General features: G+C 39.7%; 3 protein-coding genes across 7 annotated transcripts in view; all 3 read right to left on the bottom strand.

Moving 5' to 3' along the window:
* LOC113683152 (uncharacterized) overlaps window positions 1-17,254 on the bottom strand; it is a 230,415-nt gene that overhangs the window by 135,445 nt on the left and 77,716 nt on the right. The gene's annotated exons all lie outside the window — the stretch shown is intronic.
* Window positions 5,582-8,008, bottom strand: LOC149051935 (tetratricopeptide repeat protein 28-like). Its single transcript, XM_089203054.1, has 2 exons — window positions 6,952-8,008; window positions 5,582-6,656 (listed from the first exon to the last, which is right to left on the bottom strand). Exons 1-2 carry the CDS (start codon window positions 7,858-7,860, stop codon window positions 6,645-6,647), a joined length of 921 nt encoding a protein of 306 aa, XP_089059180.1. The 5' UTR covers window positions 7,861-8,008; the 3' UTR covers window positions 5,582-6,644.
* LOC149051934 (uncharacterized) lies at window positions 7,936-15,893 on the bottom strand. The gene is made up of 4 exons (XM_089198072.1): window positions 15,800-15,893; window positions 13,084-13,152; window positions 12,782-12,847; window positions 7,936-12,425 (listed from the first exon to the last, which is right to left on the bottom strand). The coding sequence occupies exons 2-4, from the start codon at window positions 13,148-13,150 to the stop codon at window positions 7,936-7,938; spliced, it is 4,623 nt and encodes a 1,540-aa protein (XP_089054198.1). The 5' UTR covers window positions 13,151-13,152; window positions 15,800-15,893.

The following is a 17,254-nucleotide window of genomic DNA, read 5'->3' as shown; positions in this document are numbered from 1 at the left end:
GTAAATAAACATGACTTCTTATTATGTTTATTCAAATTATACACAAATGTTTGATGTTTAAAGAAAGTTTACTCCACAAATGTTTAAACTAAGGAATAAAAGATTTGTGATCAAAGTTCTAAAAGTTTAAAGGAGTGTAGAACAAGATTGAAACTCGTATTCCTCAAGTTCTAATAATATTTTTTACGTGTATTCTCTAGAATTGATAATCGTACAAAGTTGCATTGCCACGTATTAATTTTGGTGAGCATTATCCTCAAGTAACTAGTTAAAATTGAGTAAGAAATGTGTTGACCTAACGTGTTTACAACATCTGTATTACTTCTCTGTGCCTTTGTTCAAAATGCTAAGCTATGTTAGATCTTCTTTGTTGGTGTTTATAAGTATACATTGCCAATATCCATACGTTTGCTCGCGATGATCTTCGTGACTTTATTTGACGTGTAATTGTCAATATTGACTGAGTTTCTTATCTGTGCATAGCCTTCATGTGACCGCGAGATGTTTCAATCGTGAATGGTACATTTTAAAGTTCAATTGAATCAAATCAATTCTCCTTTTTATTTACTTATTTTTTCAGGTTTTCTACTTCCGTATGTATGTTGGCATTGTAATACTGGGTACTCTTCACACGCTGTTACTCCTTCCTGTTACGTTAAGTTACGTTGCTCAGTTCCCCGAAAAGTTCCTGCCACAACGACTTCATTAGATCACACCTCGGCCGTTTCTAAGTGCAAGCCCCTAATCAAGCCGTAAGTAAGCGTCAATGTAAAATAAATTCTAACCTTAACTTTAACCTTTTCCGCTTAGGTATTCTACTTTCTCGGCGTTGTTTTGATCGGCGCGCTGCATGGTCTCGGGTTTCTTCCCGTACTTCTGAGTTACGTGAGTCTGATGTCTTCAAAGGCAGTGACGGTGTTGGAATGCGAGTCATCGTCAAGGCCTCATTCCTTAGAGGGCACAACGGATGATGAAAGGAAACCATTGCTCTATTCTGATCCAGTGGAATCCAGTGACCTTGGACTGTTAAACTGAAATTGTCATTGCACGTGATATTTTGTCTTTTTATATTATTTTAAACCTATTATAATAACGCAAAATCAATTTAGGGCTAAGAAAAAAAAATGGAAACTTAACACTGATCCTAAAGCGAAGAAGCTTTTGAAAGCTGTGTTTTGTGAATGGTCTTTGTTGCATTTGATGAGAAAAATAAAGTTCCTAGCCTTCTACGTCTGTTGTTTCTGTTCCCACGGGCTAGCTTATAAACAGTCGAACGAAAGGAATGAAACAAATCTTTTGGCGCCGCTTACGTTGTTGTTGTTGTTTTATTTTTTCTGTTTTAATTTGTTGTCCTTTTCTTTTGACTCCATTGGATTTACTGGTAAAAATAATATTATTGATTCCTAGTTTTTTTTTTTAGGATCTTAACCCTCAAACTTCCAAGATCTCATTAGTAATTCTCTTTACTATCTGTCATACATTTCTTATAATGTCAATTTAGAGAATTTGGTATTAGAGCAACTAATAATTCCTTTATTGATATTTTACTTTATTCTCATGCTTGATATCTATGTTTGTTACTGTATTGATATTGTAAGGAGAATTTCTCTCTTGGTCACTCACGGGAGGTAAAGGTTTAATAATCGCAAGGAGCTTGGAGGATGGGACAGTCGGTGAAAGAGATCAAGTTGGCCAGCGGTGATAGACTACGTATTCAAACCAACACGACAGTCGAATAAAGGGGTAAGTTTCTAAAGAAACTGTGGTGCTGCGTCGGTGGGAGAGTATAGCAGGTAATTTAGTGTTAACAACTGGGTTGAAAACGTAAATTAGCCACCGTAAAGGGTAAAAAAGCTGACGTTTCGAGCGTTAGCCCTTCGTCAGAGCGATTAGAGGAATTGTGGGTTGTGTGTGGATTTATATGTAGAAAGTGGAGCTGGAGGAAAGTTCCAGATTGGTCATTGGTTTGAAATGAAATCCTGACTAAAAAGTTACCTAAGATGTTTTTGTCACGTTTGAATGAAATAAGTGGGGGTTGCGAAAAGATAGTGCCAGTCTCTGAATCGTTTTGGAGTAATTTAAAAGTTTTAAGAATGATAGATTTAACTGCGTGGTTGTGATGGTGAAATGTAAGAGTAAATGGAATGCGGTCAGTGTTCTCCTTCTCGGCCGTTTGTAGTGCTGCCTGTCGATCGTTTTGTTGGCACGGTGGTAGCCCGCTTGAACGACAGAAACAGGATAGCCGCGTTTATCGAAAAACTGGCACATTACCTCTGATTTTTCGGCAAAATCAGAGTCGTAACTACATAAACTTTTAAATGCGCTCGCTCACGATGCATAACTTGTCCTTTCATTCACAACGTAGAGAAAATATCGGGACCCAAAAGATCCATTAAGATCATTGATCACTTTACGTGTACCTCCGCCAATGTTATTTATTGCATAACTTGCACTTATTGCAATAAGTTATACATCGGCGAAACAGGAAGACGACTGGGTGACCGATTCCGAGAACACCTTCGCGATGTGGAAAGAAATGACAAGGACGCATCCAAACCAGTCGCTAGACACTTTAATCTTCCTTATCATTCTAAACAGCATATGGCAGTTTGCGGCCTTTCCTTACATCTAGGCAGTTCGGAAAGCCGCAAAACACTAGAACAAAAATTTATATTCCAAATCGGCACCCTTAATCCCCACGGAATCAACGAGCGCTTTTCATTCAACTAATTTATTCCTGTATTCTCGTCACCATATTCCCACCAATGGCGTAGCTCCACTTTCTACATATAAATCCACACACAACCCACAATTCCTCTAATCGCTCTGACGAAGGGCTAACGCTCGAAACGTCAGCTTTTTTACCCTTTACGGAAACGTCAACACGACAGTCGACGGGTATGCGCGAGAGGATCAGTTCTTGTTGACCGTGCGCCAATTTCCCACGCGTTGAGAATTCGCTTCTCCTCCAGATGAGAAAAGATACTATTCAATAAGCTAATGAGTGACATCTCGCATCCTGTTTAAGAGTCGATTTCCGATAAACACAGCGCGTTGGCTGAATACATGTAAACGTATGCTACAGTACTTTTTTAATACTTTTTTTAACATACTATTAGCGCACAGCCATCGCACGCAAAAAGCTCTCACCTCAAATACATGACAAGTCGTATCAGTCGAAATTTCGAGGCAAAATGTCACAAGCATTTTTTCAAGTAGACTTTATGAACTAAACAGATTATATTTCATAAAACAACCTTTTCGTTTGTAATCTCTTCGCGCTCAATTTTTCATCAAGAATGTAAGTGGTAACATGACAAATCGATGTAAACTACCCTACGGTGGGCAGATCAGGTCCAATTTTTTGATACGCCGAAAATGTATGAGAAAACGGAGAAGAAAACTTAGTCTAGCCATAAACTAGGGAAATCATTACTTTTAACTCCAATATCTTTAAAATTCGTCCTGTGATATAAACCCTCGAGCTTACGAAGGTGACTACAAAGCTGCCCACAATCCTGACGCAGTTAGTGTTGCGGCAAACGAACATCAAGGCTCGATGAAATACCAAGAAAATCGTGACCGGAGAAAAATGCCAACCAAATCCAGGGAATATATTACAGGGACATAACTTTAATCAATCTCGTAAACTGTAAACGAATTAAAAAAAGGGACTTATATAATAGATTGTATTCAATTAAACACGTGGCGACTTAACAGCGTAAATGAATCTAACATAATAAAGGAACTAATAAATGAACCAAATGCTACGGTAAACACAAAATATACATACAAATAAGGACGAAAGAGCTTGCTCGAAACGAGATAAACAACAAAAAAGCGAAAACAACTTACATATCAGTCCCTATACGCCGGTGGCTTGAAATCACACTTTATAAATTAACTTTGGATGAACAGGCGATTAATGAAAGCGGGCGAGAAAAACTATTTAAAGGAATCAAATGGCACAAAGGCCAACTGTAACGCAAATGTCACGCAAGTTCGAAAGTCACGCATTTACAGTTAGGGAGAGGTAATTAAAACTTTATACTCACTCCCTCAGGTCGTGTTGAAATGTATTAATAGAGATGTACTGCTAAATAATTTACCAGGACAGAAGAAACCAATTTAGGAATGAAGGAGGGACTACTGGTAACATGGTGAGTTAGGAACACGTTCTAAATATATTTGGCGCATTTTGGAGCACTGATTGAGGGATAAAAATATTGTCACTTCCCAGCAACCTTGGGGCTAGTTCATTTTTCTTTTTATTGTTATTTCTACTGTAACAGCCTCGTACACTGGGGCTAGTTCATTTTTCTTTTTATTGTTACTTAAACTGTAACAGCCTCGTACACTGGGGCTAGTTCATTTTTCTTTTTATTGTTATTTCTACCGTAATAGCCTTGTACACTGGGGCTAGTTCATTTTTCTTTTTATTGTTATTTAAACTGTAACAGCCTCGTACACTGGGGCTAGTGCATTTTTCTTTTTATTGTTATTTCAACTGTAACAGCCTCGTACACTGGGGCTAGTTCATTTTTCTTTTTATTGTTATTTCTACTGTAACAGCCTCGTACACTGGGGCTAGTTCATTTTTCTTTTTATTGTTATTTCAACTGTAACAGCCTCGTACACTGGGGCTAGTGCATTTTTCTTTTTATTGTTATTTCTATTGTAACAGCCTCGTACACTAGGGCTAGTTCATTTTTCTTTTTATTGTTATTTCTACTCTAGCAGCCTCGTACACTGGGGCTAGGGCATTTTTCTATTGTTATTTCTACTGTAACAGCCTCGTACACCGGGGCTAGGGCATTTTCTACTTCCTTTTTTCCAATAAAGTGCGTGGGGGGATGGGACCCAAGCTCCCTCGGACCCCTATTCCTACGGAAATGATTTACACAGCCGCTGTTTTAACTAGCAGGGTTTGGTCATACTGGTCACACTGTTAGAGTTTCCTGACTTTTCGGGTCTGGTTAACTGTCTTTTAAAAGCAAAGGACTCGCGCTTCGCGCCACTTTGAGCGCTTCCCTGTGGTCGATTGCAAAACGCAACTGAGATACGCCTGTTCTGCAGGCCAGATTTAAAATCGCTTAAAATCCAAGTGACAGCGCTGTCCTTACACAGGTCTCTTCCAGGTTCATCCTTGGTTCACTTATTTTTTCTACGTTGTGTTTTGTCGGTTTTTTTCTTTTTACCCTTTAAAGCGCCACCTTCTAAAAACTGTTTAGATTCCAAATCTTGCATGTCACCTCATTATAGGCCGGTCCATGAGTTTAACGAAAAGTTCAGTCTTCTGTCACAGATAGCCTTGGGTTCAGGCATTCATTAACCTTTTAACTTCCATGAGTGACCAAGACAGAATTTCTCCTCACAATATCAAGAAAATATCAAGAAGACAAGAGAGGAGAATAAAGAAAAGTTTTAATTAGGGATTATAGGTCGATCCAAACCCGAATTCTCCTAACTAACACCAAAGGAATTGACTGGCAGACAGAAAGGAGAATTACTTATAAGATCTTGGAAGTAAAAAGGTTAACGAATAACACGTAAGCGCGCGCTATTCAAAGTGATCGTCGCCAGAAATTTTCTTAATTTTGTCATTGACTTACTCCTCCCCTCCAACAAAATGTCAAATGACTTCCCTCATTTTTGACATTCTAATGCTTCTTTATTGAACTTACGAAATAGGTAAACAACTAATTAGGAGTGACTAAGTACATCACTAGGCTTCAGCTTTCTCGCACAGTTTGAGCTTCTATCGATGCCTTGTATAATGCACAATTGTGAAATCGGCCAATAGATGGAAACATAACCCTTTTTAAATCCTAGTTTCGCTGTTGTGCTATTAATTTTAACAGTATATCTAGAATGCATCGTGATGCTTGAACAATGAGCACAACTTATCGCATTCAAACGTAAAGGAAAACTTAGTCTAGATATTGGTGAGAGTAAGATTAAATCCGGGCCATAAAGGTCAAAATCTGTTATTTTAAGTCCTGAAAAACAATATTTCTGATACAAAAAAAAAGAGCTTTGATAAGCAATGCCTAAGAAAAAATCCTCAAAGAAGTTTATGACAGAAAACTAACTAACATACTCGAGCAATCAGACAACCTATTATTCTCAAAGGTCTATGGATATGGTTGTAATAGCTCTATATCAGTCATCTGGCAAAAACCGATCGAGAAAAAATCTGTAAAAAAATATCTGGAAATCACCTTAAAGAGTCTCAACTTTGACGTTAATGTGACGCCCACATTAACGTCCATGTTAGATTAAAAATATAACTTTCTATATTGCTGGTCATGATAATTTCAAGACATCCCATTAAAAGAAAAATTACACGAAAATCAGTTTGAGTAAGATATTAAGGATCAAAACATTTGAAAGTTCTTTTCCTTTAGAGTATCCAAAATCCTTCAAGCTCGTAAGAACAGTTCAGACGGGTGACAAGTCAAGTTTTGAAACAATAGAGATCGTTAAGGACTCTCGTTGATTTTTTCTTTGGCCATCTGTTGACTCTCCCTGCTTTAAAAAGAAGACTCTTGACAAAGTTTTCATCAGTAGCTTACTGCTTTCTGATCCAAATATCATCGTTAACTTCCACGGGTTTGGTCCTTGTTCTGATATAGTTGCAATGCTCACTGCCTCAGCTGAAAAGTAAGAGTAAAAATTTAGGAACGATCGTTGAGTTGCCATCGAGTGTTTTCCTTGGCTATGCAAAATTAAACAATACACCGGAAAACTGGATAGTTATAGAGAAAATCTTATCTTTTTTTCATTCTTATCGTGGTTATCATCGTAAATGTTGCAGCGACTGCATTTCATCTCAATTTGCTCGAGCAACCAAAAATTCCTAACTCCATTGAAAGAAAAACAACATACAACAACTATAACTTTGATTTATGTCACTTGGTATTGAAAAAATGTTATAAACAGAGTAATTACATGGTTCAGAGTCTGAATTTCCTTGAAATCCAGGCTGACGTCATCACCAATGAGTACAAATGGTGCCCAGTACTTCACCTCCTCGTACTTTTCGATTTCTCTCATACACTTCATGGCCTGCTGGAGAGCTTCGCTTGCCTTCTTGCCCTTAGCAAGTGCATCGTAGAAGAAACTCATGAACTCCAGGGTTCCCTCGTCATCAATTGCCCATAAGGTTGCCACAACAGATCTGGCACCGGCACCCAAAAATGCTCGTGCGATGCCGACCACACCCTCGGCCATGACCTCCCCACGAGCACTGTGAGGACAACTCAGTACAACCAGTCGAGCCCGCAGCCCAGCTTCTAGGACATCTTTCATCGTCAGTAGATAGTCTTTTTCTTCTGGCTGAGAGTTCTTCCTCGTAGTGTTTGGTGCCAAGATGACTTCCCCAGTTTCCATTTTACCGTGCGCTGCTATGTGCACTAACGCCACTGATGACATTCGTTTTAACACCTCATCTTTTGTAGCCTTTTCTCCAGTGAGAGGGGAATGATTGAGTATGCGTCCAATCATCTCCACTTCTTTTCTTGCTCCCGGAAGTTGCACTAAACGTCTTCCCTGGTAGATGATATCTCTGAAACATGGGTCGCCAACCAGCAATGCACCACTCTTCGCGTGGAAGTCAGCTGGGCAATCATGTATTTGTTGTAAGGTCGTCAAGGACGGAAGCACACGAATTGTGAAAGAATCATTTAGACACGATGACCTCGAGTCCTCCAATGCGGCATAAGGTACAAGGCAAAATGGCCCCTCCGGAACGACAGTTAGCTCGTTGCCTTCGATCAGATCAGCGATAGGACTGACGATGATGTCACGAAGCTTCTGCAGAGCACTTGATTGTGAGTACCTCACATCATCTCGGATCATATCTTTGGCCACTTGATCCTCTTTTGGCGAATCAGCTGAAGGATTTCCGCGTGTGACAGCATCTCCCCTAAAATTCTACATAAGGGCAGTTTTGTTCAGTAGCTGGATGAAAGATTCCAATTCATCTTCACACTTATAATTGTTCACGTGAATCTTTCTCATTTGGATATTATCTTCACTGAGGCAAACCCAGAAGTAAACGCACGGTCCACTGATAGCTATGAAAACTGTGCTTGATGGAACAGAACTCAGGGAAAGGTACGAACCGCTCCTTCTGGAAGTATCTTCAGGCTGATATCTTGCGTCCATGAGATCTCTCAGAGCTTGAGCACGTCCTTTTTCTGCGGCAAGAAGAGCGTTCACAACTTTACCTTGAATGAGGCTTATACGCCACAAACCTTTGTATGCACTTTGGTGCTGATTACGATAGCAAATCTTCCACGTATCTTGAAATTGACGACCGGCCCTGATATCATCATACACCTCTACACTCGAGTAATAGTAGGTAAAGGCCCTCATGGGATCTCCTTGGCACTCGAAACTTATACCGAGAGAACCGAGTGAGCATGCCTCTCCAGCCTTGTCTCCTACTTCTTTGGATATTTCTAGGTGACGTTGGTACGACTCAATTGCCCTTTTAAACTTTCTTTGACCGAGAAGAATTCTGCCGAGATGGCAATAACTGATTCCCTCTCCAGCCTTGTCTCCCACTTCTTTCAAAATTTCTAGATGACGTTGCTGATACTCGATTGCTGTTTTAAACTTCCCTAGACCTTGATAAGCGATGCCGAGATTGCCATAGCTTCTTCCCACTCCGGCCTTGTCTCCTACTTCTTTTGCAATTTCTAGATAACGGTTGTGGTACTCGATTGCTGTTTTGAGCTCTCCTAGACATTGAAAAGCGTTGCCAAGATTGCCATAACTGATTCCCTCTCCAGCATTGTCTCCCACATCTTTAGCAATTTCCAGATGACGTTGATGGTACTCGATTGCTGTTTCGAACTGTCCTAGACCTTGATAAGCATTGCCGAGATTGCCATAACTTTGTCCCTCTCCAGCTTTGTCTCCTACTTCTTTAGCAATTTCTAGATGACGTTCCTGGTACTCGATTGCCGTTTTGAACTGTCCTAGACCTTGATAAGCGTTGCCGAGATTGCCATAGCTTTTTCCCTCTCCGACCTTGTCTCCCACCTCTTTAGCAATTTCTAGATAACGGTTGTGGTACTCGATTGCTGTTTCAAACTCTCCTAAACCATGATAAGCATTGCCAAGATTGCCATAACTGATTCCCTGTCCGGCCTTGTCTTCCAGTTCTTTAGCAATCTCTAAATGACGTTTCTGGTACTCGATTGCTGTTTTGAACTGTCCTAGACCTTGATAGGCGTTGCCGAGATTGCCATAACCTCGTCCCTCTCCAGCCTTGTCTCTCTCTTTCTTAGCAATTTCCAGAGAATGCTGATGGCACTTGATGGCTGTTTTGAACAGTCCTAGACCTTGATAAGCGTTGCCGAGATTGCCATAACTTCGTCCCTCTCCAGCCTTGTCTCCTACTTCTTTAGCAATTTCTAGATGACGTTCCTGGTACTCGATTGCCGTTTTGAACTGTCCTAGACCTTGATAAGCGTTGCCGAGATTGCCATAGCTTTTTCCCTCTCCAACCTTGTCTCCCACCTCTTTAGCAATTTCTAGATAACGGTTGTGGTACTCGATTGCTGTTTCAAACTCTCCTAGACCATGATAAGCATTGCCAAGATTGCCATAACTGATTCCCTGTCCGGCTTTGTCTTCCAGTTCTTTGGCAATCTCTAAATGACGTTGCTGGTACTCGATTGCTGTTTTGAACTGTCCTAGACCTTGATAGGCGTTGCCCAAATTGCCATAACCTCGTCCCTCTCCAGCCTTGTCTCTCTCTTTCTTAGCAATTTCTAGAGAATGCTGATGGCACTTGATGGCTGTTTTGAACAGTCCTAGTCCTTGATAAGCGTTGCCGAGATTGCCATAACTTTTTCCCTCTCCGACTTTGTCTCCCACCTCTTTAGCAATTTCTAGATAACGGTTGTGGTATTCGATTGCTGTTTCAAACTCTCCTAGACCTTGATAAGCGTTGCCGAGATTGCCATAGCTTCTTCCCTCTCCGGCCTTGTCTCCCACCTCTTTAGCAATTTCTATATAACGGTTGTGGTACTGAATTGCTGTTTTGAACTCTCCTAGACCATGATAAGCGTTGCCAAGATTGCCATAACTGATTCCCTGTCCGGCCTTGTCTTCCAGTTCTTTGGCAATCTCTAAATGACGTTGCTGGTACTCGATTGCCGTTTTGAACTGTCCTAGACCATGATAGGCGTTGCCGAGATTGCCATAACTTCGTCTCTCTCCAGACTTGTCTCCCTCTTTTTTAGCAATTTCTAGAGAATGCTGATGGCACTTGATGGCTGTTTTGAACAGTCCCAGACCTTGATAAGCGTTGCCGAGACTGCCATAACTGATTCCCTCTCCGGCGTTGTCTCCCATTTCTTTAGCAATTTCAAGATGACGTTGATGGTACTCGATTGCTGTTTCAAATTGTCCTAGACCTTGATGAGCATTGCCAAGATTGCCATAAATTTGTCCCTCTTCAGCCTTGTCTCCCACTTTTTTCGCAATTTCTAGATGACGGTTGTGGTACTCGATTGCTGTTTGGAACTTTCCTAGACCTTGATAAGCATTGCCGAGATTGCTAGAACTTTGTCCCTCTCCAGCTTTGTCTCCCACTTCTTTCGCAATTTCAAGATGACGGTTGTGGTACTCGATTGCTGTTTCGAACTGTCCTAGACCTCGATAAGCATTGCCGAGATTGCCATAACTTTGTCCCTCTCCAGCCTTGTCTCCCACCTCTTTAGCAATTTCTAGATAATGTTTCTGGTACTTGATTGCTGTTTTGAACTGTCCTAGACCATGATAGGCGTTGCCGAGACTGCCATAACTTCGTCTCTCTCCAGCCTTGTCTCTCTCTTTCTTAGAAATATCCAGAGAATGCTGATGGTACTCGATTGCTGTTTTGAGCTGTCTTAGACCTTGATGGGCGTTGCCGAGATTGCCATAACTTTGTCCCTCTCCGGCCTTATCTCCCACTTCTTTAGCAATCTCTAGATGACGTTGCTGGTACTCGATTGCTGTTTTGAACTGTCCTAGACCATGATAGGCGTTGCCGAGATTACCATAACTTCGTCCCTCTCCGGCCTTGTCCCCAACTTCTTTAGCAATTCCTAGATGACGGTTGTGGTACTCGATTGCTGTTTGGAACTTTCCTAGACCTTGATAAGCATTGCCGAGATTGCTAGAACTTTGTCCCTCTCCAGCTTTGTCTCCCACTTCTTTCGCAATTTCAAGATGACGGTTGTGGTACTCGATTGCTGTTTCGAACTGTCCTAGACCTCGATAAGCATTGCCGAGATTGCCATAACTTTGTCCCTCTCCAGCCTTGTCTCCCACCTCTTTAGCAATTTCTAGATAATGTTTCTGGTACTTGATTGCTGTTTTGAACTGTCCTAGACCATGATAGGCGTTGCTGAGACAGCCATAACCTCGTCCCTCTCCAGCCTTGTCTCTCTCTTTCTTAGAAATATCCAGAGAATGCTGATGGTACTCGATTGCTGTTTTGAGCTGTCTTAGACCTTGATGGGCTTTGCCGAGATTGCCATAACTTTGTCCCTCTCCGGCCTTATCTCCCACTTCTTTAGCAATCTCTAGATGACGTTGCTGGTACTCGATTGCTGTTTTGAACTGTCCTAGACCATGATAGGCGTTGCCGAGATTACCATAACTTTGTCCCTCTCCGGCCTTATCTCCCACTTCTTTAGCAATCTCTAGATGACGTTGCTGGTACTCGATTGCTGTTTTGAACTGTCCTAGACGATGATAGGCGTTGCCGAGATTACCATAACTTCGTCCCTCTCCGGCCTTGTCTCCAACTTCTTTAGCAATTCCTAGATAACGGTTGTGGTACTCGATTGCTATTTGGAACTGTCCTAGACCATGATAGGCGTTGCCGAGACTGCCATAACTTCGTCCCTCCCCAGCCTTGTCTCCTTGTTTCTTAGCAATTTCCAGAGAATGTTGATAGTACTTGATTGCTGTTCTGAACTGCCGTAGACCTTGATAAGCCTTGCCGAGATTGCCATAACTTTGTCCCTCTCCGGCCTTGTCCCTCACTTCTTTTGCAATTCTTAAACAACGGCTGTGGTACTCGATTGCTGTTTTGAACTGTCCCAGACCTTGAAAAGCGTTGCCGAGATTGCCATAACTTCTTCCCTCCCTGGCTTTGTCTCCCACTTCTTTAGCAAATTCAAGACGACGTTTGTGGTACTCGATTGCTGTTTTTAATTTTCCTAGACTTTGATAAGCGTTGCCAAGATTGCCATAACTGATTCCTGCTCCGGTCTTGTCTCCCACTTCTTTAGCAATTTCTAGATGACGTTGGTGGTACTCGATTGCTGCTTTGAGTTGTCCTAGACCATGATAAGCGTTGCCGACATTGCCATAACGTCTTCCTTCTCCGGCCTGGTTTCTCAGTTCTTTAGCAATTTCTAGATAACGAAGCAGACCTTTACTATTCTTATCAATCTCAAAACTTGTCAAGAATATAGAAAACATGATTAAATGTACAAAAATGGAACGAAAATGTGTGTTTCAACAATGATTAGAATATTAGGCAGAACAATTAAATTCGGTAAAAAGTTTTGGTTTTCACGTCCCTTGAAATTAACATTTTCGTGGTGACCAAATCACCTTGGTTTATGTTCGACCATGAGTGCTCTACTTGCAAAGATAAACTTATTGACTCTCAGCAAGTTATTCCCAGAGCGGTAGAAATTTTTTATATAACTATTTCAAAAACTACACTGGGTCGCCTTAAAAAAATTATTTCCCCTTTTTGTCTCACCTCTTGAAGGGTCATCGTATATCTCCAGTTTTGAATCACTTGACGTAAATTGGCTTTTCTCTGTCGCTGAAATTACCAAGCGGAAAATATATCGATCTTTTCAGTGATCACAACTATGAGCAATTCCAACATGCGCAGTATCCTCGTCACCCAGAATACCAACCTATTTATTAGATTCCGTAATACCTTTAAGTGTAAATGTTTCAAAGATAAGTGCACATGATTAAAGATATACTTAACTATTCGACCAAAAGGCCTAACAACCACTTCAAAACTATCATATAACGGTCTTCTTCTCTCACCTGTGACTGGAGGCTCATTGTTCAAGTCCAGTTCTTCCCCCGTTGTTAGGAGATTACTTTCTGCCATAGCTGGAGATAAATGGAGTCGATTTTAATGCGCTATAAATCATGGTTACAAATCAAAGAAGGAGACTGAAATGAAAGTAATCTAAAGAGAACGTCGAGAAAAAAATAAAAGTCCCAAAGTTTCCTCTGTCACGCTATCGTGATGGCGTGACAGCTCGAGTCACGTTCCGCTGTTTTGACTTAATTGGACGTAGAAGGAAAGCCTTTCGACCAATATTTCAACCGATAAACTCAAACTGGTGATGATTAAAGACACCTAAGACTCCTTACAGTTAGTATATTTTACTTAAACATAATGCATGGATAACCTTTTTTTTAAATTTTATTATCATCATTAAAGTTTTTTTTTTTTGCGAACCACTAGGCTCTTTTAACCTAAAAGTTCGTTTTAAGTATAAAGTTGGCATTAACTGTCAAGGGTCCAAGTACTCACTACTGAATCATTAAGGCAAACACAAGCGAGGTTTTGCGTAACTGTCACGAACTCTACCAACACCCTTCCCCCCGGCCTATTACGTAAAGAACTGCTTTCATATACCGTCACTCAGACACACCTATCCACCAAAGGTTTCAGTTATTTCATAAAGCGCATGTGTAACAATTTCCACAAAGCTACAGAAGATTCCATAAACTTTCTTTTGAAGGCGCTTATAAAATATAAAAAACTGAAAGTGGCTGGCCCATAAAAAATTATGTCGGAGAAAGTAAATAATAAATAGTCTGTTCCTGTACGATTTTGAAGGGGATATTCGGGAAATATCTACTAAAACCGATTTCTGACCGAAAATCGGTTAGAAATAACACGACTTACCACCTAGAGGATACGTAACTTGAATTGCTCAAGACCAAAAAAATTTACTTCCAGTCAAGATCTATGTTTTTATTGTGCCAATTTTCGAAGAGGAAGTCGAATGATGCTCACAAGCTTTCAAGAATCCAAAATAATTAACCGTGACGTTGGCGAGGTTTCGTTTTCGTACATGTTCAATAATTCGTATGAGTAACAACCTTGTGGATATGTAGTTTGAATAGTTGAAGACAAATATTTAGTTCCTATGAATGTCTACAAGTTTTGCGAAGGAGGTCGAATAATGTTCGCAGGACTTCTAAGAACTAAAATGATTAATAGCGACGTCGGCGAGGTTCCGCTTTCATACGTAATAAAGAATTGGTTGTCATTGTGGTTCTATCCTTAAAATTTCACTTTTGTTAGCTTTTTATCACGTTACTCCAATTTCTTAACCCAAGAGCGCGAAATGTGTTGTTTTTTAATTCCCGCTAACATCCCACAAAAAAAAAACAACAACAAAAAAAATTATTGAAGTCGGTTAAATAACATAGCTAGACCATTTATTTTTGTCACATGACTGAACATTCAGGTTTTTCCGGCGGTTTTGGCTACAGCGGAGTCAAAGATACGTGTTTAGTCCAAACGAAGAACAGCTCGAGGGGCATCTTATGTTGGAAGTAATTCTTCTTTTTATCCATGCAACAATTTCTTATTCTCAAGGTCCTTAAGAATGCAGAGAAGAAACTTGGCCATCTCTATCTCATGCTTAGTCAGTAATGCACATGTTAATAGCGGTTTTACATACACGCGCAAGGATACGAAATTTACCATCGAGTGTTGATAATATCGCTCACTCTTTCGATGAAATATTCAAACTCGAGAAGATCATAGATAAATCTTTATCAAGCAGTGAATATGTATCATCCTATGTATCATATAGATATCGAGATTAAACTTGAAACATATATAATTTTGAAACACATTTTAAAAGCACCGAGCAGCGCGGGAGAGATCTACCGCACCGAAACTCACCTCGTCGAAAAACCACCTCTAATTCGGACATTAAAATTTGACAAAATCTTGTTACAAGAAATGCTTCCCTTTTTTTAAAGTTGAATTCAATCTTAGAAACGTTCGTAGATAAAAGCCGTCCCGGAAAGTATTACCGTAATGTTTATAGATCCGATTATCATGACGACGTTGATATCTTAACATGTGAAGACATACATGTAAATGATAAGTTTACTGCGTGCAGTGTAGATGTAATTTTTTTTGTTCCATGCGAATCTATAATACTATCACATTACAATAAATAGCGAATTTTGCGACATCAAAACTGCTGCCGCGATCTAAAGATCTTTTTCGTAGAAATTCATTGCATTTTTGTTCGTTTGCTTTGTTTTGTTTTATTTTACTTCACGCTTCGTTTCGTTTTCGCGAAATATTGGCTGGTTTTGATATTGACAAGAGTTCTAAGTACAACAGGTCATTCAGCTCTGTCACGCTCTCATCACGTGCGATCACACACTGTTAACTTTTTAACTCCCAAGATCATACTCGTGATTGACAAATCTGACTCTCGCTTCGCAGTCGTCCGATTTTGTGAGATTACAGACTGAGTTGGACTCCACTCGCTCCTATTACCATTATTAATCGTATGAGAGAAACCAATGAAATTTTTAGCATTATGTAAGTGAAATATTTCATATCTGACAACAGTAAACATAAATCAAGAAAACTCGATTGAAATTAAATCCAATTGTTTCTAGGCGCAAGGAACATTAGATTACGCGCTTACATTTTAAAAAACATGAGCTCTAAACAGCCCTCATAAACTGGAATTTAAAAATTGAATCGTACCTGTTAAACTGTCTTCCTCTGAAGCTCCCTTTCTCCAAACGATGCTTTTTGCTATCTCTACATCCCTGAAAATATCAAGAACAATGTTTTGTTTCACAACAATATCGATGAAAACATGAATTATTCTATATTCACCCGTTTAAAACATTTACTAGTCTCTTTTCATGCCCAGTGTCCTGATCAAAACTTCCTTTTCTATTTCAAGAAAGTCATTGTTTGTTTGTTTTTATTTTTTATTACTATTTGTTTAAATGTTTTTGCGTGACGATTATTTCCTTCCGTGATTTAAATTCAGCCATTTCCCTCTCAGTGGAAAACACGCGCAATTCCTTTTTCTCCTCAAAGCAGGACACTCCTGCCATTACTGAGTCAAAAAGAATGATTTCAAACCGTGAGTTACATATCGTACCAATATCATTTTTCTTCGAGTGATCACCTCGAATCTTACTCGTTTGCCGTGTCCAATCGTGAGATATGGAGGTGATGATGAGAAGGGTAGCTCCATATTTACAAGAAACCATGAATTATTTTGTTTATTAGACAAACACTATAGTACTTTACTTACAAAAAAAAGTGGACTATACTAAAAAATGAGAATTTGATATTCCTTCATCCCCCTGACAAAGTGGCGCGAAAGGCGAGTGACGTGTAAGCAGCTGATTGGCGATATAAATCAATGCAGTTTATAAGACAAATTTTTTTTAACAACTTTCCTTGAAAAAAGCGTTACGATCTTCTCCAATTTTCATTTTCCGCTTTTGCCGTGACAACTTCGTAAAGTTACTAAAAATAAGAACTGTGAACTTATACCTTCTTCCCGCCAACTCTGCACTTAGGATGTTTGAAGTCAAAAGTGAAAAAAATCTCTAGTCAAATATGATGGTGCTATATAGATCTCATCCCAATACGATTATTTTTCAAACAATGAAATGTGTTCCTTCCTTCCAAGAAACAGATCCTGATTTGCATTTGATTTCACACGCAGTTGAGTCCCAACAAGATTAAAAGGACACCCATCACTAACTGCCTCTCACATGTAGAAAGTATTTTGTTTACATCAAGATACTTCCTTTTATGAGATACATTTTTCTGTTCTGAACGATTATAATTTTTTTGGGCTGAATATTGCATTGAAATCTACTTTGTGAGAACAAGTTGCATATCATGGTTTATAATCGGAGGTAGATATAAATTTAAAGAAATACCATAAATAATATAGTAGTCTTGAATATTTTTTTCACAATTTTCCCCTTCTTTCGATTACAATATGCTATTCATTATTTCATTAGCTTTCCTCACCTTAAGAAAGCCGCATTAAATTCCAAGAAAGCTCTTTTCCAGGACGGATACTCGACTTCTCGTCGTAACTAACGAAGAAGAGAATCAAATCGTTTGGGGTTTTGATTACATTAAACTCAGAATACCATATGTACTCTTCCTAGAGAAATATCTGCT

Source organism: Pocillopora damicornis, chromosome 1 (genome assembly GCF_964200805.1).
Source record: "Pocillopora damicornis chromosome 1, jaPocDami1.2, whole genome shotgun sequence".
NCBI lineage: Eukaryota > Metazoa > Cnidaria > Anthozoa > Scleractinia > Pocilloporidae > Pocillopora > Pocillopora damicornis.
Note: the sequence above shows the minus strand (reverse complement) of the source record. Positions and strands in the feature narration are given on the sequence as shown.